Source organism: Leuciscus leuciscus, assembly GCF_965113295.1.
Source record: "Leuciscus leuciscus genome assembly, chromosome: 5".
Classification (NCBI taxonomy): Eukaryota; Metazoa; Chordata; class Actinopteri; order Cypriniformes; family Leuciscidae; genus Leuciscus; species Leuciscus leuciscus.
In genome coordinates, this window is record NC_138729.1 from 8,130,208 (window position 1) to 8,153,159 (window position 22,952).

General features: G+C 38.1%; 1 protein-coding gene across 1 annotated transcript in view; it reads right to left on the reverse strand.

Annotated features, from left to right (window-relative positions):
* The window catches only part of ap2b1 (adaptor related protein complex 2 subunit beta 1), a 49,913-nt gene that overhangs the window by 18,763 nt on the left and 8,198 nt on the right, over positions 1-22,952 (reverse strand). The window contains exons 9-18 of the mRNA XM_082170717.1: positions 22,308-22,403; positions 21,949-22,064; positions 21,416-21,581; positions 19,397-19,495; positions 18,578-18,837; positions 16,822-17,014; positions 8,742-8,783; positions 6,844-6,990; positions 4,016-4,161; positions 1,206-1,335 (exon numbers count right to left, since the gene is read on the reverse strand). Of these exons, the coding sequence (XP_082026843.1) occupies positions 1,206-1,335; positions 4,016-4,161; positions 6,844-6,990; positions 8,742-8,783; positions 16,822-17,014; positions 18,578-18,837; positions 19,397-19,495; positions 21,416-21,581; positions 21,949-22,064; positions 22,308-22,403 (1,395 nt within the window). The remainder of the gene's footprint in view (positions 1-1,205; positions 1,336-4,015; positions 4,162-6,843; positions 6,991-8,741; positions 8,784-16,821; positions 17,015-18,577; positions 18,838-19,396; positions 19,496-21,415; positions 21,582-21,948; positions 22,065-22,307; positions 22,404-22,952) is intronic.

Here is a 22,952-nt window from a genome sequence, read left to right on the forward strand (position 1 = left end):
TACTATACCCACGAGTTTCAACACAAGGCCTAGCCCCCCCTTTTTTGTGTGGGCGGGAATTATTTAAATGAGGAATATTGTTACATGTTCTTTCCCGGAGGAAAACTCAAGACTACAATCAAGGTGTTTTTGCTTACTCATTTAGAGAATTACTCCTTTTGGAGTGGATTTGTGCTTTGAAACTTTACAGACCTTTTTCATGCTTTAACAGCAACATTAAACACTAAAGAAAGTTAAAAATGTAAAAAAGCATAATAGGGGTCCTCTTTAAATTTTATGGAAAAGGGTGGCTGGCATTCTCTTCAAAATGTCTCCTTTTGTGTTCCACAGAAGAAAGAAACTCGTATAGGTTTGGGTGAGTAAATGACAGAATGATATTTTAAAAAAAACACCTCTTTAATTAACATGGACATGGTCAGGTCATAGCGTCACCCAGCCACTCAAAGGGCAATCAGTGACTCTTCTGCTCATTAGAAGGTTGAACTCATTAACACAAGCCATAAACACTCTGCAGGCAGCTCTGTTTAATACCAAAGAGCCAGATACTTGACACAAGCAACAAGGAGTAAAGTCACAGAAAGGGATCCTTAAACAGAAGATCCGATGAACCAAAGATATGAGAGGATGAGAGAAATAGAGAGGTGGACGAGTGTCAAGGAGATGGAGGAAGGAAATATGGTGGGACATCATGGTGTAAATGTTAAGGAAGGAACACAGGAAGAGCAAACTCAGCTAGACATCCATCTAAAGATAATCCAACACTCTGTAGTATGACTAATGAGGCAGAAACATGTCAATATAAATCATTTGATATGACGATTATTCATAATGACATGTGTATCTGATTGATTATCAGCATTAGTAGACTAGATGCCGTGGGCAAGTGCTCATTATCTAGAGTGTTTTAAAGGCATTAAATTGAATGTTTTGTAGCTGCTGTTCACCCAAATGATCTCAGTAACTAATGAAGCACGTGGGGACAACTGACTCAAATAATCAGAGACAAATGTGCCCGCTGTGCAGTTGAAAGCTTGGAGGTTTGGATCCACAGTGATGTAATTTAAACATTAACGGCATATTTGTAATGGTTTATTTCTTGTGGGATGATTAAGGCAAAGAAAGGGACCTCAGAAGGGCCCATTGGGCCGTGTGTGGGTGTTTATGGGGGTGTAAAGTATGTGGCAAAGGGCAGTAATGCATCGTACCTGTAGGTTGTTTAGAGGGTCCATCTTCATCACAGGTCCGATGGTGTTGAGAGGGAGGGAGATGTCGATGCTCTGGCTGGGCATCAGTGGAGTGTGAACGGGGAGAGGTGTGGTGGGGATCACTCCAAAACTAAAGACAAGACAACAAAACGTGATTATAGTGTCTCATAGCTCTACTTAATGTATCAGTTCCAGGCAGGGGTGTGATTTACAAATACTCATATTAATGTAATAACTAGTTTTTAAAATAAATTTTTACTTTTTAAGTAGTTTAAAAATGGTGTACTTTTACTGGAGTATATTTTAAGTGATGTATCTGTACTTTTACTCAGCTATTTTCCCTCCGTTTTGTTTTTAATTAAGTTTTTTTCCATCAACGTGATTGGATAGGGAGAGTAATCAGGCACGTGTGTCCATGGTTTGCAGTGCAGTGTGTGTTCACTACTCACTGCTCCTAATGTGTGTGTGCACTAACTTTGATGGGTTAAATGCATGGGACAAATTCCAAGAATGAGTAACCATACTTGGCCTTCACATCACTCACTTTTCGAACAATGTGCATTTACGTTTAAATTTGTAACATTCAGTGGACTGGAATTACAATGTAGTTCGTGTTAGCTCACTATCTTAGCCTATTTCAGTGCATTAGGGGAGATTCACTGTTTGATAATATTAGTGATTCTCATTTCTTTATCTCAAAACCCTTAAACTGGCAGCGTTCTGGAGAGAATAATCTCTCTCTTTTAAACCCATCTCTGGTGTGCGAGACTGAACTCTTATGAATTTCACAAAGGTTCTTATAAAGGGTTTTGTATTCTTTGCACTGTTCTGAACTTTGATATTTCAAGTGATAAAAAAGCTTGCTCAGTGTTTATTAAGGCCTTACAACTGATTATTTTTTTTCCCCATAGATTATTATTTAAATAGTGAGTGCACTGAAAACTTTTTCTTCTCTGTAATAGTCTTTGTGTTGTTTTAATGTATTTTAAAAAGTTGGCAGTCAAAATGAAAACTGTTAAACCAAAGATAGAGAATTACAGCATGTACCCGTTTTTCTACATTTTTAATTTGCACTGTAAAGTGTCTATTATAAGTGTAGAATCGGCAGCTCACTAACTACACAAGAGTACTTTTAAATAAGCTATTCTTTTACTCTTACTCAAGTAGTTTTTTGGACATGTAATTTTTACTCTACTCACACTACTTTTTTGGGGGGGGGGGAAGTAATGGTACTTTTACTTAAACACCCAGCAAATGAGAGCAAAAGTTAAGAGTTGCTGGCTATGTGGTCTGTAAGTTAAGAATCAAAAAACAATTCATGGTTTAAATAAAAAACCATGTAAAAATTATTCTTTAATCCTAAATAGAAAATTACCATCAGAAGTTTAGTTAGGAAATGGAAAGAATTTTTTGCTTTGTTATAATGGCAAAAAAATTATAAAAACTCTAAATAAACAAATTATAAAACAGATAAAAAAAAAATGGTAAAAAAGTAATGTTGTGAAATATTATTACAATTTAAAATAACTGTTGCTATATTTTAATCTATTTTAATACATTTTTGTGTAATTTATTCCTGTGAAGACAAAGCTGAATTTTTAATGCATCATTACTCCAGTCTTCAGTGTAAACAACAAGGCTAGGCTACTAGTGAGTCTCCGTGACGAGTTTGCCCGGGATTGCGAGATCGCCCAAAATGTCCGGGATTCGGCTTTTGTGTTCTACAGTCGCCATTCATTATGTTTACTGTGGCGAGCAGGACGAGACTGAGGGCCGTGGGAGAATGATGAGAGGCCTGTGCCGTGATTACGGAGACGCACCGGTCTCGTATCTCTCACAGAGGAGCGGTAATTTTCTTAGCAATGTTAAAACGCACATCAACCGATCACTTGTTTAGCGTTCATGTAAACACTACATTCATATTCACCAATCGGAATGAATTCAGTTAGATTGAAACAAAAAGTGTGCATGTAAGCAATGAATTGCGACCGCAGAAAGCAAAAGCCGAATCCCAGACATTTTGGACGATCTCGACAGCTGGGAAAAAGAGGATGGTAACCCCTACTACTCAGCTTTCTCCTACTACTCAGCTTTCTCCACAGAACAAGAGTCTGCTAGCTTAGCTTCCAAAAAAAGAAGGCTGACACTATGTGTATATTCTGTGAGTGAGATCCCACCTCCTATGGGAGGGTCGAAAACATGCGGGACAGCTCCTCCTACTGGCTGTAGTCTTTAGCCTCTGGCCAAAAAAAATACATAAATCTCTCGTCTCAGGGGGATATGAGGGTGGAAAGCATGGTAATTCAAAAATACTACAGGATTTCTACTAATACAAAGCTCAATGCCAAATCCTGAAGTATCCCTTTAATGTTGTGGAAAACATGATGCATGTTTTTCAGGATTCTTTGAAGAATAGGAACTTTAAAAGCATTTATTTGAAATATAATTTTTTTGTAACATTATCTTTACTCTGACTTTTGTGCGTCCTTAACAAATAAAACAATTAATTTAGATCTAAAAAAGTCCAAACTTTTAAATGGTAGTGTATATTAAATATGTTGTTAAAATATATATTTAACAATATTAATTAAAAAATCTATTAACCAAAAAAAAATCTATATACAAATTATATATAATAATTTAGTATATAAAATATAGCATATATTAAATCTAATATTAATATATAACAAAAAAAAAAAAAATTACTGGTTTTATTTATTATAAATCAATAATTACTCATAAATATAAAACCTTAATTTTGGAGCCTGGTAACAGGAAAATATGCCACAGTAATAATCACAATCACAGACCTGTTCTTGTTGAACTGGATGGCAAAGTCAGTCATGTGCTGCAGGGCTTTATTGGTGAAGTTCATGTCCATGTACATGTGTCCCTGACGCCGAGAGAAGGTTCCAGATATCTCCAGTCCTTTGGCCTTGACTGCTGGCAGCCATACCTTCAAAAACCACACCAATGAGCATTCAGTGTACCTCCCCTATTTTACAGTCTGTCTACTGATTAAATTAATGCTATGAGGCTCTCTAAGAGGACAACTAGTCCTTCTAAACTAAAGGACACCTAATAGAGGAGTCTGACATCCAGCCACACTCACTCACCCAGACACTGTTGCTTACAAGAACTGAGCTGGCATCCAAAATGAAAAAAGAAAATCAGATAAAAAGAGACAAATTAACATATAAATATAAGCAGCATGAGGCACCCAGGTATTTGATAACTCCACAAGGTAGGTCATAAAGTATCCTAATAAGGTGTAATTGTGCTCTGTCCTACTCCACTGACCTACTCTGGCTCTAATGGAGCTCTTATTAATGATGATTCCCGAGACTTAATTCCCCAAGAAGCTGTTCTGCTCGCGTTTTTTTATGTAGCACATGAAGTTAATGCTCATGCTGGAGAATGGGAATAGACTGATCTGCACTTTTTATCCTCGCAGGAAAAGGCCCTTCATTGTAAATGAAATGGCTGCTGGGAAAATGTGACCCAGTGGCACAAAGTGCTGAAAAGACAGCAGTTTCTCCCTGAAGTTGGAAGGCAAGAGCTGGGCAATACTTGTTCTGTGGCGTAATGCTAATCCATTACGCTGCATCAAAGCGGCCACTTCGAAGAAAATGACAGGCAAGTGTGTCAGTACGTTAGCCTGGCTCCGCCCTCCTACGTACTTCCGCTCAGTTTTCATTTTCCTTCAGTACTCCGTCTGGGTTTTGTGGAATATTCGTGGGTTTTCTCCGGCCACATTTTTACCGGTCCAATCAGCGAACAGAGGAAGTGGCTGAGAACGATGACGTTGAGGTCGTGTTGGGTTACGAGTATAGTTTGAGTTGTAGGGTTACGTCACGACCAAACGTTAGCGATTGGTTATGGCAGATCCAGAGTGGCTCTGGGCAGATCCAATAGTTTTAAACTTCAACAGAGTACCCGCCTTCAAGGAAGTTAACGCTTGTCAATGGAGAGTGGCCAGACTCTCTGTACAAATGAAATGTACGAGAGTCTGGTAGGACCAGTACCTTCAGCTGGATGACGGCTCTGGTTCTGGCCTACCCTTGATTTATTTTTTTCGGCTACGTACTGATACACTTGCCTGTCAGTTTCTTCGAAGCTCTGCTTTTAGGACCACGGTAAGCTTTTAGGACCACGGTAAGCTTTTCTTTGACTGTTAGCATTTTTGGGCTCGCCATCTTCTAACATTACACTCAGACACACCATATTTCTTGGCTGCTTAATGAGAGTTGTTTGACTCCGCTGCGTTTATCAGTCCTGGGGGAAACACTCGTTCTACACGTATTTGGTGAATAATTGACATGTAAAAGTGTAGACCTTGAATATAAAGGTGTTTTCACACTGGACACATTTCTGCGGTCTGAGTCTGAGTGCAATTGTTCCTGGCAAGTTAAGTATTTATGAGTGAGTCATTGAATCATTCATTCAAACCATTAAAAAAATCTAAATTATTCATTCAAATTATTTAAACATTTAATTAAATTAAATAGACTGCAGCAACTAATATTTTGTCAGAAACTCTAGTAATTTACATGTTATTTTATTTAGTTGTCTGTTCAGAATCGTGGGAGAATCGTGATCTCAGTTTGAAACAAATATTCTCCATTTTTCCAGAATTGAGCATCTCTAATCGAAGTTTATATCTTAGGTCATCACAAACGTGCACGCAGCACGAAAGAAACCAGAACACGGGTTAATACATTTAGTTTTTTCTTAATTTGGTGCTATTATGCGCAGCAGAGTAAACAACACTTGGGTTTACTGTATGTGTCGCATGAAGGCGGCTTTCAGCTGCTTGTGTACAGACTCTTTTGAGGAGACAGTTGATTGCCATTCATTTGCCGCCCTGATTGCACTATGAGCGATTACACTGCAGGCTCACTCTCGCTTGTATCAAAGATAAATCATCAACACTAGCATCCCTTACATGTGTTTTATTGAACTAAATACATCACCTTTGGCTAAAAAGCATTAGCAGGTTACTTTTCTTCCTGAACAAGCGCGCACCCGAGTCCGTGTTGCTTTCACATTCACGCAAATCATCATGGCACAGTTCGAGGGCAACCGAACTCAGACCACCTCCTTCAGGTAGTCTCAGGTTCGGTACCAATTCTTCATGCGAACCGTGCCCCGTTCCGACCTAAACTGCCAGTGTGAATATGCCCAAAGACGTCCCCATTTTTTCAGAAGTATTTCCACAAAAAAAAACGTATACGTTTTATATAAAACTTACATTCGGAACAATATGGTATTTTAGAAAGCATAATATTAATATTGTTGCCTATTATTTGGAATGAAATTTGCACTGTGAATGTGTCTGTGATGCCTAAAATGCCATCACTGGGTTCTGAAACAGAGCTCATGTTTGTTTGTACTATTGTGTCAGTGGATTGTTACGGTAAAAAAAAGGTCTTTGTTTTCTGTAGTTCAGAAGTGGTGAATCACTACTCAAGCAACATCTCTGGTCTGACTTTGATCTTGACTGCACACGCTTCTCGGTATGAGGAGTTTGGTGAATTTGGAAAGGTTTTGGCTGTTTTCATTGGTTGGCTGGCTGCTTAAAGATCAGAAACAAAGGCGAGGGGTTATGGTTTAAAGACACGCGGCGAGTAGCACTCACAGTTTTAGGTGTCACATATCCTCCTGTAGCAATGGACATTCCTGTGGACAACTCAAACAGGTCATTGAGCCCACTACTGAGAGCAGCAGGTGTAGGAGACGGCGCAAAAGTGTTGGGCACCGATGACGGGATAAAGTTTTGGCCCACCTGCGTGACACACACATAAGGGTCAAAGGGTTTATAGTCTACTTCTGTACATGTTCATGCAACCCTTTAAACAAAAGCATTAGGCTTTCTTGTTATGAGTTATGAGTAGGTGCAGAATTTGAGGAAAATTGTATTTTGATATTATGGACAAACTACATAAGAGCCGTGCAAGATATGAACAAGAAATGAAGGTACAAAAAATCTGCAGTGTCATTCCGTGTTAACACAACCAGAGGTCCCTGGCAATTTTTTTATTTTGATTCTGGTGGAAAATACATAAATGAAGAAGAAAACCAAATTATTAAATGCCATGGATGAACATTTACTGAGTAATTCACCATTTTGCAGAAGGGGGACAAATTTCACCTGAGCCAAATTACAGGGGGAAATGACTTTAGAAAGATGGTGACATTATTATCTTATTTTTACACAGAGATTGGTAAGTCTATTTGTAACATCAGCTGACTTTAGCAATCCTTGTTGTATTATATGCCAATGGCGACAGTCCAAAAATGAGAAAAAGCACTTTTCGCAGAAGTTTTTTTAAAGTTTGTATGCCTGTAACTCAAGAAGTATTAATAATAATAATAATAATAATAATAATAACAATAATAATTCATTACATTTATATAGCGCTTTTCTCTGCACTCAAAACGCTTTACATAGAAGGGGGGGTTGGGTGGTCTCCTCAACCACCACCAATGTGCAGCATCCACCTGGATGATGCGACAGCAGCCATATTGCACCAGAAAGCCCACCACACACCAGCTTATTGGTGGAGAAGAGACAGTGATGAAGCCAATCAGTATATATGGGGATGATTAGGAGGCCATGAAGGACAGAGGCCAATGGGCAAATTTGTCCAGGATGCCAGGGTTACACCCCTACTCTTTCGAAAGACATCCTGGGATTTTTTGTGACCAGAGAGTCAGGACCTCGGTTTAATGTCTCATCCGAAGGACGGTGCTCTTTGACAGTATAGTGTCCCCATCACTATACTGGGGCGTTAGGACCCACACAGACCACAGGGTGATATGGCTGCTGGCTATTAAAGATATATTAATATTCTTTTAGATTCCGATTCTTAATAAACATTTATTTTGATATCTCCAATTCTTAAAGTTCTATATGGTTCAATCCCAGAGATATGGGGATCTCAATGTGACTCCATGAGTTACATTTCGTCACCTTCCGAAAATTCTTACAGGTTTCTCAGAAAACACAAAAAACTGAACCAATAATTGAAAAATGACTTGGGCAGTTGTTTTAGGAAGGTGACGATTTTAGACATTTTCAGTGGTCAAAAACTAAATGTGTGTTACTTTGTATACAGCTGAAACAAAGTCATTTTTTCCCTCTTGTAATTTGGCTTCAAATCAATGAAAATTATAATTTTAACCGCCCCATACAGTGGATTACTCAGTAAACATTTATCAATGGCATTGAAAATTTTGCCTATCATCACCATTTATGTTTGTCTTTCTTCAGAAGAAAAAAAAATCTTTCTTTAGCTGAGAAAAGTTTTCAAAAACAACACAGAATGACCCTTTAGTACTTCAAAGACATCTTTAGAGAAGTTGCACATCTTATCACCACAAAGCAGAATGGACTTTAGTGCATGCAGGAGAAAAAACCAAAGCAGGACACACAGGAGGGCATCTATTCTATAAACTATTAAGAATCAATGAATAGTGCACAGCATGCTGAGAGTGGACAGGCGGATACGAGCGGAGAGAGAGGAGCTCACTTACTGCAGGACTGCCCCCAACACCTCCTCCCAGATCTCCCCCGAGCTACAACAGAGAACAGAAGACCCATTTCCAGGCCCACAAACAACATGAGAGAGACAGAGAGAGATGTAAAGGATCCATTAATAACAAAGATTTTCCTGTTTACAAAGGAAGTGATGTCACAAACAATGATTAAAGCCTGAAATTTTGCACTTTTTTTCTTGCCATGGTTAAAATCAACCTCAAAGAGTCCTCTAGCTCATGAAAGAGGCTTTCCTGTGGGAAGTAAGAGTTGAGCGGTGTTTTCATGTTGCAGGGCTTTACTGCTGCCAACCCCTCATCACAGTAGTGAGTTAAGACTGAAGATGAGCAGTGATATTTCATAAGCTGAAAGCAACAATTCAGCTTGTGTGCGTTAGAAGTAGCAGTGGAATTTAAGGAAAATTTGCTTTGTGAGTGAAGTTAATGCTCTGGATGATATAATCCTGAAATAAAAATCCTGAAATACACAAGCCTTTCTGAATATGATGACATTTCGAACACTATGAAAATTCTGTCATCACTTACTCGCCCTCATGTTGTATCAAACCTGTATGACTTACAGGTTTTTCTAATGCAATTTAAAAAGTGTTTTTAAAGAGCTTCAGGATTGCAGTGCTTGTTTTTAGGACTGCACAATTCGGCTAATTGTGTGATTATATCAATATGACTATAAAATACTACTACAAATAATAATAATAATTATTATTATTGTAACATTTAAATATTAAACAAAATAAGAAGTATTACTAGAAGGAAAATTCTCAAAAAAATTGTACCTAAGAAAAATTATATAAAAAATAACGTTTTACATTACAATTGTAACATTACAATACTAATATTTGTGCCTTAATGTCTTCATTTTCAAACATTAAACCACTGAGCTTTTATTTTGGTGGGAAAATGTATGGTAACTTTTTTTGGTATCAAGGAAATGCTTCTTATTAAAAATATGGGTAAATGTTCCACAGAAATAAAGTCATACAGGTTTGGAACAACATTATTGTGGGTAATAATGATGACAAAATATTTTTGGGTGATGATCTCCTTTCACTTTCACACTGTGTCCTAACCAAACACATGATAATTCGACATCTCTTTCACTTCGATCAGAGTTTTTGTCTAACCAAGTGCGATGTGACTACATTTTATTGGTTTCTTAGATTTTATTTGTGCACCGAACATCCCTGCCCATAATTAAAAGTCATTGAACCGAAGTATATTAATCAAATATGGATGAGGAAATTATGGAAATGTAGAAATATTGGATATTTTAAGACAAAACCATCAAGATCCACAAAGAAAACAACAGCAAGGACTTCCCCTGGAGATGCATCATGGAAGTCATGAAAACTCTTGTGTGTTTGAATCGATGCAGTGAGTTTCAAGTGCATTTAGAAAGTAAATGGTGCAAAGTCTGATTGTGTGACGACTAAAACTCTGTAGATTCTTTCCCCAAGCCCACATTCCTCTTACTGACCTTCCGCCATACGGTCACCTTGATTTTCACAGCGAGAAAACCGGCATGATTAAACAACCTAACAGATTCATACTCAGCAGGACACAAATCTCAAGCTGAGCCATAAAGTGCCACAGGCATGATTTAGGGTTTGGTAGAAACTGAAGGTTTTGCCAAATGCAACTGATTCATAATGTGATTCAAATTAGACGTTATCTGTGCCCCAGACATGCTAAATGTCAATGTTAATCTAGCTAGAGGCCGTTGAGACTGCAAGTTTAAAAATGCATGCCTTAGGGTGCTGAGTCTGCAGTGTTCATCTCTTTGAAACATTCTCACGACCTTGAGCACTCAGATGGTTCTGTTGGATGTTTAACATTCCTCGGCTCTGAACATTGTTTCCTTGACAGAGAGATGAGGAACACACTGGTATTTTGTTGGAATGACTCACGTAATGACTCAGCAGGAGCATATTCAGTGCATTGAATGCAAAGCTTTGTGCCAGTGTTAAGCGGTGAGTTTGGGCAAAGTGTTAAATTGGGTGGAAAGGAAAACAATTATTTGCAGTTTGTTTGACAATCCATTCCACTTCCTGTATAATCCAGTCCATTTTGAGTACTGGATTTTTGTTCTATTCCATGTCATCAACACATTTACACACGTTTTGTTTTTCCTCATTTGTATATACTATATGGTATATTGTGTTATTTTCATTTGTTTACACACAATGAATTTTCCGTTGTTGCAGGGTTTGAAATTAACACCCGCCAACCCCCCAAATGCGGTTAAAAATGACCTGTGTCGGGTAACGCTGTCAAATCACTAGCCAATTTGGCGTGTTATGCTTACTCTCTTTGCTGGGGAAGTTCGTGTAACCCAAATCTGCGCAGATTTAGCGCAAATACTCATCATGATAGATTAAATTCAGCGTATTGCGCAGAATCTGCGCATATCTGGCTTACTTGAACATGCCCGTCATACGCAACAAATAACGGCGCGCTTGTTCATTTGCATTAAAGCAATGACGAAGATTAAAAACCATTTGGTTAACAGAAAAGACATTGTTATTTTCCAACATCCTACTTTTTTTTTTATGTTCTTTGTACTATATTGATCTGTCCATCTAAAATACATTTTATGAATATATTCTTATTGTTTGAATAAGAAATGAATATATGTATATATGTATATATATATATATATATATATATATATATATGAAAAAAGGAAGAAAAAAATGAAATAACCCAGTTTAACTATGTCACAGCTTTTTATATATGAAGTGACGTAGTTAATCTGATTTATTTATTTTATTATTTATTTATTTTTATTATTAAAACTTCCTATTAAAACAAAAACTATTTCATTATTTTTTTATTTTGTTTGTCTAGTAGAAGTTCTGATTGGCCGGTAACTTAAAAATTTAGAAGCCAAATTGGCCGGTGAGTGAAAAGTTAATTTCAAACCCTGCGTAGTAGTTATCAGTTTTGGTAATAAAATAAAACATCGTCTTACTTGCAGATCATAGATTAAGTGTCTGCATAATCTTCATTATTTACTAGTACTGGCTATTTGAAAATTCATAATTCATTTCATAATGATGTCAGACTGAGACAGATGCCATCAAGTGAAGGAGTGAATGTGCAGTGAATCTCAATGATGAGTCTATCACTAGTCTAGAGACAGGATTGCAACACCTTTCCTTACACCCTGCTCAACACTACTTGAGCTAGAACAGCTCCTTCACACAGCAGGCGCCCGGTGTCTTAATCCTGGTTTGTTCAGGGCACCCGTGCAAGGCTGGTAACTTCTCCAATCTGGAGAGAAGATTGGTCTGAGAAGCAGCACCTGCGCTGCCCAGATATTAACTCTTTACATGTGCCATGCTGGAGGTGCTTCCTCCTGAAGCAAGATGCCTGCTTGACAAATCCAATTATTCACGAGGAGGAGGAAACAGGCCTTTTGTGGCTCCAGGACAAAAGATATGGACAAATTATTTCTGGATGTGAGGTTTCTGGCATTTACCCGTAATATTTCCCACAATATTCATTAAAGGGATTGTTCACCCAAAATGAAGATTCTGTCATCATATATTCACCCTTGTGTCATTCCAGGCAGTATCATTTTCTTCAGAGGAATGCAAAAGAAGGTATAATGCTTCATGTTTGAAGCTCAAAAAAACCCTGTCCCCATTTACTGTCACTGAATGGAAAAGAGCAGCTAAGGCTACGTCTACATTAATCCAGATGTCTTTGAAAATGGCATTTTTCGTTTCGTTTCAAGCGTTTTCCAAAAGTTTCACATTCTCACTGAAACATCGGAAAACACCAAATGAACCGTGTTGTGCATGCTATTCTTCTAGCAGGATCATTTTATTTAGCAAAATATCTCACCATTCACTGATGCGTCCAGGTCACACTGACTCACCATTATATGTTTGGTGTAAAACTGCACTCAGTAGGACAGCAATTGCGAGTAAATTCAGTAATTTTCGCAGTAAAGCGAATATAAGTCACATGACTAAAAATGCATGATCGTTTTCGAATACCTCCGTTTTCACAGTCCAAACTACAACGCAAAATGGCGTTTTAAAATGTATCCACTTGGGAGTACGTTCTACAAAAGAAAGTAAAACGGACTGGAATAGGGATGTAACAACATATCGCAATACATAAATGCAACAATATGTATTGCGGATAGCGACAATACAGTCACCAGCCAACTTATTAGGTACAGCTGATCAACTGCTCTTTAACGTAAATATCTAATCAGCCAATCACACGTCAGCAACTCAATGCATTAAGACATGTAGAAGTGGTCAAGATGATCTTCTGATGCTCAAACTGAGCATCAGAATGGGGAAGAAATGTGATTTAAGTGACTTTGAAATGTAGAATCGTTATTGGTGCCAGACAGGCTATTTCAGAAATCTTTTGGGATTTTCTCTAAGGTTTACAGAGAATGGTCAGAAAAAGAGAAAGTATCCAGTGAGCGGAAGTTCTGTGGGTGAGAATATCTTGTTGATGCCAGAGATCAGAGGAGAATGGCCAGACTGGTTCCAGCTGATGGAACAATAACTGAAATAACCACTGCCAAAATTTCCCATTTAAACTTTTTTTGTCTTTGTTCAAAGTATCGTGAGAGTATTGCATTATGACATAGTTATCTGGTACCGAACTGAATCATCACATGACTATTGTTACGCCCCTAATTTAAAATGACTTGAGAGTAAGTACATGATGACAATATCACTTTTTGGATGAACAATTCCTTAAATGTAAATGTTGGGATAGTGTGCTGGAATTGTTTTGTTTTTAGTTTTTTTTTTAGTTTTGGCAATAGACTATGTCCTACGCACCTATCAATTATCCACAGATGTGCAAGGTAATTGTTTATAAATAAAAAAAATGTGGCCAATAATTACATTTCTCAGTGTGTTCACTTGGTCCTTTTAGAGAGCATGCACATCCAGAAATGCACACACCACGACCACATGTTTAAAATCCCCACTTCGCTTCCCTCAGGAACTGTGTATGTGTGAGTTGAGTGAAAGATTTTATGTGGGTTGATAAATGCGAATAAAACAGCAAGACATTCAGCCCTGGGGTTCTGGTGCTGTGGTTGCAATGGGTTTAGGAGAGCAGGGCCTGTGGCTAGAATGATATAATACTTTTGAGCATATACACAATCTCTCCACTACACATCGAATTTAAAAACTGGTAATAAACATTGTTATTATAGTAATTACAATAACTGGGTAATAACTAGGTGCTAACCCATGTAAATGCATGAGATTAGAGATATAGAAAAAAGTAAATTAGTGATATTGATCATTTGTACACATGGTCAGGTGTTCTTGCTTCCATTGAAGCTTAAGGGTGTGTTCACACTTGGCAGGTTTGGTTCAAGTGTGAACCAAACTCTGATGCGATTGCTCTAGAGCAGTTCATTTGAATAAGTGAACGCTGCCATACAAACCCTGGTGCGCACCAAGCAAGCCAACCGAGACCCCTGAAAAGGGGAACTCTGGTGCGATTCGACTCAATATGAACATAGCACAGACCAAAGACATCTCAACGAAACAAAAATAGGACATGATGTCGCTGCGATCATAAAAAGGGCAGAATGCTCAAGGATACATGGTTCTTCTCGTCATAGGAGTTATGTTGCCCATTACAGTTCGGTACAGGCATTAGAACCGCCACTTACTTGCAGCAGATCTTCATTTGTGTGTGCAACAGAGGAATAACCTGATGCTTTCGACTCCTTTACACATTTTATAAGCTCTTCATGAGTTCTCAGCAGGTCAAAATACCATCATATGTTGGCTACGCACACACAAGTGTATTTAGCCCAGAGAACACAGCATTGTTTTGGATGTTTGGTAAGATATGTCGCAAAACATACGTCATAAAAGCAGTTTTTTTCATTTAGCATCTTTAGGTTTGCTGTTGTTTGCAGTGTGAATGCCAAGCGAACCAGGACTAAAATGTTGGTAGCACTTTATATTACAGTCCTGGACTTTTGGTTCAAATCAAAAGAACCAAACCATAAGTGTGAACACACCCCAAGATACTTTTTTTGATCTTCTCAATACATTGGGAGAAAAATACATTCTTTTAGTTCATTATTTGTAATGATAAAAACTGAAATGAATTTTAAAACAAATTCAAAATGGATGCATTTTCACTAGTGGTCTAGTGCACGACAGGCACTTTTGGACTGTATGCATAGCTTGCTTTCCATTATATGTACACTTAAAACTGCATAAATAGACGTGATCAGCCTTCAGTTTCCCACATTATATTTCATGTTTGGATATGCAAGCAGTAATCAGCATTGTGTCAATAAAATATGAGCGTTTGATTGGAATCACATTCGCAATCACAATCCCCTTCCAGTTAAAAAGAGCTGACCTCGCTGAAGAAGACCACCAGTGATTATTCAATTTGCTGTTCACTGTGATCAGGCAGAAGCTTGTGAGATGTTGGTGGCCATGGTAACGAGTGTGGTTATTGCTCAAATGTGAAATATACTGCTGCAATAATATCACACTGCGCAGAGTGCCCTGAAACCCCTCAACCACAGCTGCACCAGTGAACACACTGCCCAGGCTGAACACAAACCACCAGAGAACTAGTCAACTTCAATGAAAACCCTAGTCATTCTGACAGGAGCAACAGCTGCATGGGCATCTCGGAGGACACGAGTGCAAATTTGAGCTCACTCTTACAGGAATATCATTACAAAACCTATTAGAAATGGAATTACACAAAATAAAATGAATGACTAAAACTTAGAACTAAAGATGCACCAGTCGACCAGCCAAAAATAGAACCAGCAGGTTTTTAGTTTTGTTTTGGCCAATCTCTATTCCGGACTTGTTAATTAATTATTTCCCAAAATGTAATTTGTGTGGATATATTACAAAGTATGCTCGAAACATAGTAAGAAAAAATAGGGATGCTCGACAGAAAATATTGAATTGGTTTATATGAATGTATCTCTGAAGGGAACTGACTGTCTTCAGAAAAGTTTTGATGGCATTTTCTTTTCTCTTATCTCAGTATAGTGTTTATAAGCACAGCGCTGCTTCCTTTAGAGCGGTACCCAAAGAAATCGCTGCTGTTCCATAAGCGCCACCTACTGTCAGAGAGTGAATTTGCATTTTCATTCAGTCCGTCTGCTGTTTTTGTTTTGAGCAGGTGTGTCTTATGTAGCATAATTTTACAAATCTAAAGTCAGACCATTCTTCAAATTATACAATCTAATTCAAATAAAAGACAACTGTTCATGCTACATGTGGTTAACATCTTTCTTTGCACCATGATTAAATTCAGTGGTTGCCTCATTTCAAATGGCTATGGATATTTTTTGTTTAAAGCCAGTTTGCCTGTTATAGAGCAAATAAACAACAAAGAAATTTGCTTAAAGAAAAAAAAAAAAAATCGGCAACCGGTATCGGTAAATTAGCTTGTAAAGAAATTGGAATCGGTGCATCACTACTTAAAACATTTCTACTGATTTGTTAAAAAAATTTGCACTCCCTATTAAGTGACCATAGTTTCTGCTAAAATACCACAGTTACTACAGTACAGGTGTTAGTACTGTAAAATCATAAAAAATAATTTATATGCATCTCCATCAAACAGCTTATCTGTCATTGTTTAATTTCTTTTAATTGTGACAGAATTTACTTTTTCTTCATTTTCCCATAAAAAAATTAAAAAAGAACTAAACATCCTTAAAATAAATTACAAAACTTAATATAAAATAAAATTACAAAACTTAAGTGAGGTTTATGCTTAAAAAAACCACACAAAAAAAAACCTTTGAGGTAAGAAAAATAAACATAATTAAATAGATTTTCTCCAAATAAAAAAAAAACCTCTTTATTATCTTACAAAACTTGGCTAGGTAAATGTTTCAAGGCTGTTTTTTTGCAGTGCACAGTTTTACTGTTGTAACAGTAGCTGGAGTAACCGTGGTACTCTTACGGAAAATATGGTCATCATTGTAAATTGTTGTAAGGGTCGGTGGACATTAAGATCATAAAATCAAAACCAACAACAAAACATATAATTATAATTCAAGAACACGCACCAAACTGTCAAGACCACCTCCAAGGAGATCCACAGCGCCCATCTGCATGGAAGACACCTGGGGCACGTTGACAGGGGGACCGAGGTCCAGATTAAGCAGGTCTCCCAAGAGGTCACCCTGAGATGGAATAACTTGGGGTTGATCGATGGAAGCAGCTTGGCCGGTACTGACTGGACTCTCCCCGGTGTCGATACTGCAAAAGAATGATGATACACACTGAGATGTGACACACACTGAGATGTGACACACTAAGTGAAACTAAGTGAACAAAAGGATGGGGCCGACAAGCCCTTTTTTCATTGTTTGATGGAGAGGACAACGTAGGTTCTGTGTGGCACTACTTACGATGAGTCCCCCATTGTATTACTGGACTGAGACTGATTCAGGGAAAAACAAATAACAGGGATGCCAGACCTTTTGGCAAAGACTTACCATGACTTTGTGATTTTGAGTTGAGATTATTAGATTAAGGGCCATATTTACTAAAAAAAGTTTAAAAAAAGAAGGGACCACAATCCCATAAAAGTGCAGAGGGAGTGGAAAGTTCTGCGGGAGATCTACTGACAATGCACACATTAAAGAACACAGACGTAGCATCTCATTTACATTATGACCAACGCAATCTAACAAGAGCAGTGCAAACTAGCGCAGGGTCACAAACCAGCAAAAAGTATCTTGGCAAATGATAAGTTTAGATAGCATCTTCCTCTGGCATTTCCAAATAAATGAACATCCAAATAAATGAGTGGTGAAAATTCTCTCCACTTCTACCACGCACTGTCAGTTCTTTGCGGTTCCTCCTCCAACAGCAACTATCCCAGCCATGTCAAGCACTAAATGGGTCAAGACATGCTTTTTTTAGGCAGTAAATAGTCTCAGCCTCAGACATCACGCCCACAGACCATTGGCTGAAAGTCTGATGCATAAAGTGCAGAAAATGGGCAACGCTTAAGGAGTTTCGAAGTGGTCATCTGGATTTTAGCGAGACGTGTCGAGTTCTTTAACGGTCCACCTGGAAACGGAGCCGTTGTGACGCCAAACCCACTCATGGAAGAGGAAATCCGTCTTGTTTACAACTGTGACAATGAGCGCTTATCAGGATCAGCAAAACACTGGATTTTCAAAAGCATGTGAAGTTCTGTTGCAGTAAACTTAAATCTTGAATGAATCATTTATTAGATGTACAACAGTCTGTGTACAACAGGGACACAGACTTTACGTTTTCATGCCCTTAAACATGACCCAGAACAAAACTAACAGTGATTGGCTGCTTGACATGTCAAGTCAGATGGCCTCTTGGCCAATGAAAGCTGTGACAAACTAGGCCTTCTGCCATCATTCTGAAGGATTCAAGACTAGGTGTTAAAAAATGCCGCAAATACCAGTAAACTGACTACCTCAAACGATAGTAAATCACACTGCATAATTTAAATACTCCTCCCATAAATTTTGCATCTGAAAGGGAAACTCTATAGGAGTGCATATGCAATAAATTCAGCGGCAAAATAAATAAATAAATAAATAAATAAAAGTGTCCACGCCTTCCATAATAAAATTTTCATTGCATGTCTTTAGTAAATCCCAACAGTAGTTGTTTAAAGCCAAAAGAGGGTTTGCGCTGGTGCAATCTGTTATTATTGGCCCAAAGATTTTTTTAAACCATATTACGGAGCTCACACTTACAAAGAGCAATTTCTAGACAGCCAATGAAATATTCAAGAGTTTTAGCTAGATCTTGATTTAGCTGTCTTAGTACCTGCCGTGCTGGATGGGCAGATGTTTACGGTGAATGCCGTGGCTTCCTTCCACAAAGGCAGTGGGGGGTTTGTGGTAGACGGAGGCCAGCGAGCCGATGTGGCAGATGAGCTCGTCCAACAGGGTGGGTTCAATCAGGTCCGTCTCCTCTGAGATCAGAGGCTTCTCAGACAGCACGACCTCTTTAGCGGTCACGGGGTCGGTGGACAGCAGACGCCAGTAGATGTAGCCACGATCACGCAAGTCAGGGTTATCAGAGTCCTGAGATGGAGAACGAGACCAGGTTGAAAGGAAACGTGACACTGACAGCCAGACACTGAGCTCCTTCTGAGATGCGACACTATGATGTGAAATTTGTGATGATGTGTAATGCTAATGTTTGAATAAACAGTTGGGAAATAAATCGCATGTGTATCAGTATATTAAATCCGTGCATTCAGTCTTAAAGTGACAGCAGCATCATATTCCTGCTGCCGTCTGTTTCATTAATGTTAATCAAACAACAAAAGACAAAGAGAAGTACATTTACTAGGATTAATCTATATTTCATTTATACAGTCAAAACTATGCAGTGTTGTTTTACATTAGATCACTTTCTGTTCTGTATTAATTTGTATTATTTATTTCACAGGAATGCTTTATTTTATTACTTAAAATACATTGTTGTTAAAAATAGTGTTATTTATTTCGTTGATCTGTATCGGTGATCACATCGGTCAATACTGCTTTCAGTGATCGGTAATCGGCCCCAAAAGTCCTGGTCGAAGCACACTTAATTGTAGAGTAACACTATGGTTTGTGATGCTCAAGCACATCTCACCTGAGTGGCCAGACTGAGCACTTGCTGAACCAGCTCTTGAGTCTCTGAAGGCTTCTTCAGGAACAGCTTCACTATGGCTGTCAGGAGAGTCAACTGGACCTGAAAGCAACAATGCAGTGGATACCTTAATAAGTCCCTTCTTTTATAGAAACTATTTACTATAAAAAAAAATTTTTAAATAAGCAAATCAAAGCACAAAACAAAAAACACACTCAAATTGACCTGGGAGGTATTCCAGAAAGCAAAGCTAACTTACCGTCACATATACCCTGAACTCTCGGTTGATTAACCCAAACCTGATAACCGGAGTATGTTTCACATCGCAAGCATCAACGGAGCATGAGCAGCACGTGTTATGTTGCTGCCCAAATCAATGAATGAGAGCGATTCACATCAGAATGGAAGCGTGATTGCCAATTAATCGTGCAGCTCTACTATACTGTATATAACATAATATTTTGCACAATCTGTCACGCCCACTGGAGCCTAATCAATAGGGCACGTATGCGCTAAATACCTATGAAGTAGGGGTGACCCCGAATAGTCGAAGATTCGATGCTTCGATAGGAGGAGCCCGATTCGACTACCGATCTCACGGTCGAATCTTCGCAGAGGTGTTATGAAACGAGGATCATGCCACTTTGGCTATATGAGGGCGCTCAATGTCTGATTTCACATAGAACTAGCTTTTATGTAAATACGTTAATATTCAGCCTATTATGATAATGCTGTAGGCCTATATAAAAATGTGCAAAGAAAGAAGCTTTTAATAAATATTTTTTAACGTGCGTGAATATCCAAACACCCCGTGACAGATTTAAGTTTCACTTTCAATCCGTGACCGACAGAGGAGCGTCTTCGCGGCAAGGATTTAAATCTTTAACAATGTCTGGGATAAGAAAATCTAAAGTGTGGATGTACACGATTAGAAAGGATATTCTCCAAGGCTGGATTTAGCATCAGGAAAACCATGATCGCACTTCTGCCGGCCAACGTTAACATGTTTCACGCATAGACTGGGTTTCACGTTAGAATGTATTTTATCCGCGCGCACAATTTGAAAAGACTCCCAACGGACAGACAGAGTGAAAGACTTTCAGGATTTGTTCTCTCGATCAGGTACAAGTGATTTCAAAACTTTTCAGCCGGTTCTAATTTTATTTTTGGATGCTGTGAACATTTTTAGGTAAAAAGACTGCCTCTCCAGTTTAGCATTTGTTGTTGTTTCTGCAGTTAAAAAGACAAAGTTGAAAATTCTGGCTACCATCGTTATTTTAATAATTTCTTTATTTTTATTTTATTTATTAATCTGTCAGGGTTATCTAATCTAACTATTTGTGGCTTGTGTTTTGAATATATGTTCCCCTGCACTTTAGGCATTTTGCACACATTTGCTCCTCATCCTGTGACTTGATTCTGATTTATTTCGTTTTGTATTTTTATTTATTAGAAAGGTATATTCTGTTCTAATTTAATTTAGTAAATTAATTGTTAATTTTTTCGGTGCATCGATGTTGTGCTGTAGGCTGGCCTGCTCGCACAGGTAATTTAGCCGATTTAATTTGATTTGCATGTGAAATGCAAATCTGCAGTGTGGCCTTTCTGGAGTTATTTATGTTATTTCTTAGTTTTATTGATCAAAAATGTTTTTATACATTTTCTTCTAGGCTATATCTTTGTGTGATTTTCTGTACATCGCGGCTTTGAAACGTTAAAGCCCCGCCCCCATACACATGATTCGACTATTAGTCGACTATAGGCAAGACATGACGATTCTGATTCGACTATGAAAATCCATAGTCGGGGACAGCCCTACTATGAAGTAAACTAACCCTGGAATATAACCTGCTCCGGAGCAGGGAATGTTCAGAGAGTAGGTTGTTATGGCTACTTACCCTGTAAGTTACCTCAGGTTTTGGAACCGAAAGTTGGTTATACTCTTACTCGGAGTAAACCCGGGTATGTCACATAACCTGCTTTCTGGAATACACCCAATCTAAAACAATAAAAATGTCAAACCTGAGTGCTTTCATCATGGAAGCCCTCAAGGAAACTCTCCAGGAGTTCATCAGCATTGTCGATACGCTCTGCATATTCGCCCACAATCCAGATCATGGCTGCCCGAGCGTCGGGCTCATCCAGAGAGTCCAGGTTTTCACACAGAGTGGCAATTATGCTTTCATATCTGTGCATATAACAGAGAGGTGATTCAGCAGGCGATTAATTACATGCTCTTTCATTCTACATGGACCTATTTTTTTTTTTGACAAACTGATATACTCCGTTCCAAAACCCAGTGAGTTGTGTACACAGCACTTTAAGGATCACACGTGGACTTCTTGTGTTATGTTATCTTAATAATGCTGAGATACCTCCTTTTAGTCTAAATCTAAGGCATGTATTCTTTACATATAAGACAATCCCAGAATGCATTGTGACAAGTTGATGGAAAAAATAAAATCAAAGTAGTGGAGGGAACAAGAAAAACTGTCATTTCATTCAGTAATGAAAAATATCAATAAAAATTGTTCAGATGAGAGTTATGAACTGACTTGTTGGGGTATTTGCGGAAGATGTCCCTGATGACCACAATGGCCTCTTGCACAACATAATTGACTTTGGTCTGGATGAGGTCCAGCAGGGTGCTAACACATCGCTCAGCTGATTGCTGTACACACAGATATAAGAGAAAACTCAGTCACAGCTATAAATGAGAAAACTCGTCAAGGCACTACAGCTCTTTGAACACAATATGCAACGAAAAAAATCAATAAAGGTTTCTTATGCTTGATGTTAAGTAATCAAAAAAACAAGCTAAATAGCAGAGATTTATCAGACATTTCTATAGAGACTAAAAAATAAAGCCATACAAATGTAGGTACTTAGGGATGAATAATGAGGCAAGACTTACCTCCACTTTGATGGCACAACGGCCGATGGCTCGAACGGCTTTCCGAACAAAATCTACATCCACCTCAGTGGCATACTCCTTCAGTTCAGCCAGTACCTAGAGAAATCAACATAATTTTTAGTGGACTTCTTTAGAAACAGACTGTGAAAGGCTGAATGACCTCCACAAATGAAAGAACAGGGAATCGGTAACTCACAAAGTAATAAGCTCAGGGGAAAAAGTGTGAGAAGAGTCTAATATTATCGTCTAACAAACAGAGATATTTACGGGGGAAAAGGCTAAATGACATGATATAAGTAAATGAGAAATATAACAAAGATGGAATGTACTATAACGAAATGCAACGAAGCAATTTGTTGTCAGATTCAGTGTAATCAAAGCTGTCATTTTATCCCAGGCAGCTCAATTACCTTAGGTATGGGTTTTAGTTAAACACAGTGACAAACAGTCACCGAATGGAAAGTGTAAGAGGCCATGTTCCTTTTATGCATACTTCTAAGCAATATGTAATAATTAGAGGGACAAATCGACGATTTGTTATAATTTGTTATAATTTGTTAACTGTGCACAATCAATTAAGAAAGTAAAGGGCAAAATAAAAAGAGTACATATTTAGGTCTTTCATACTCGTACATAAAGGACTAA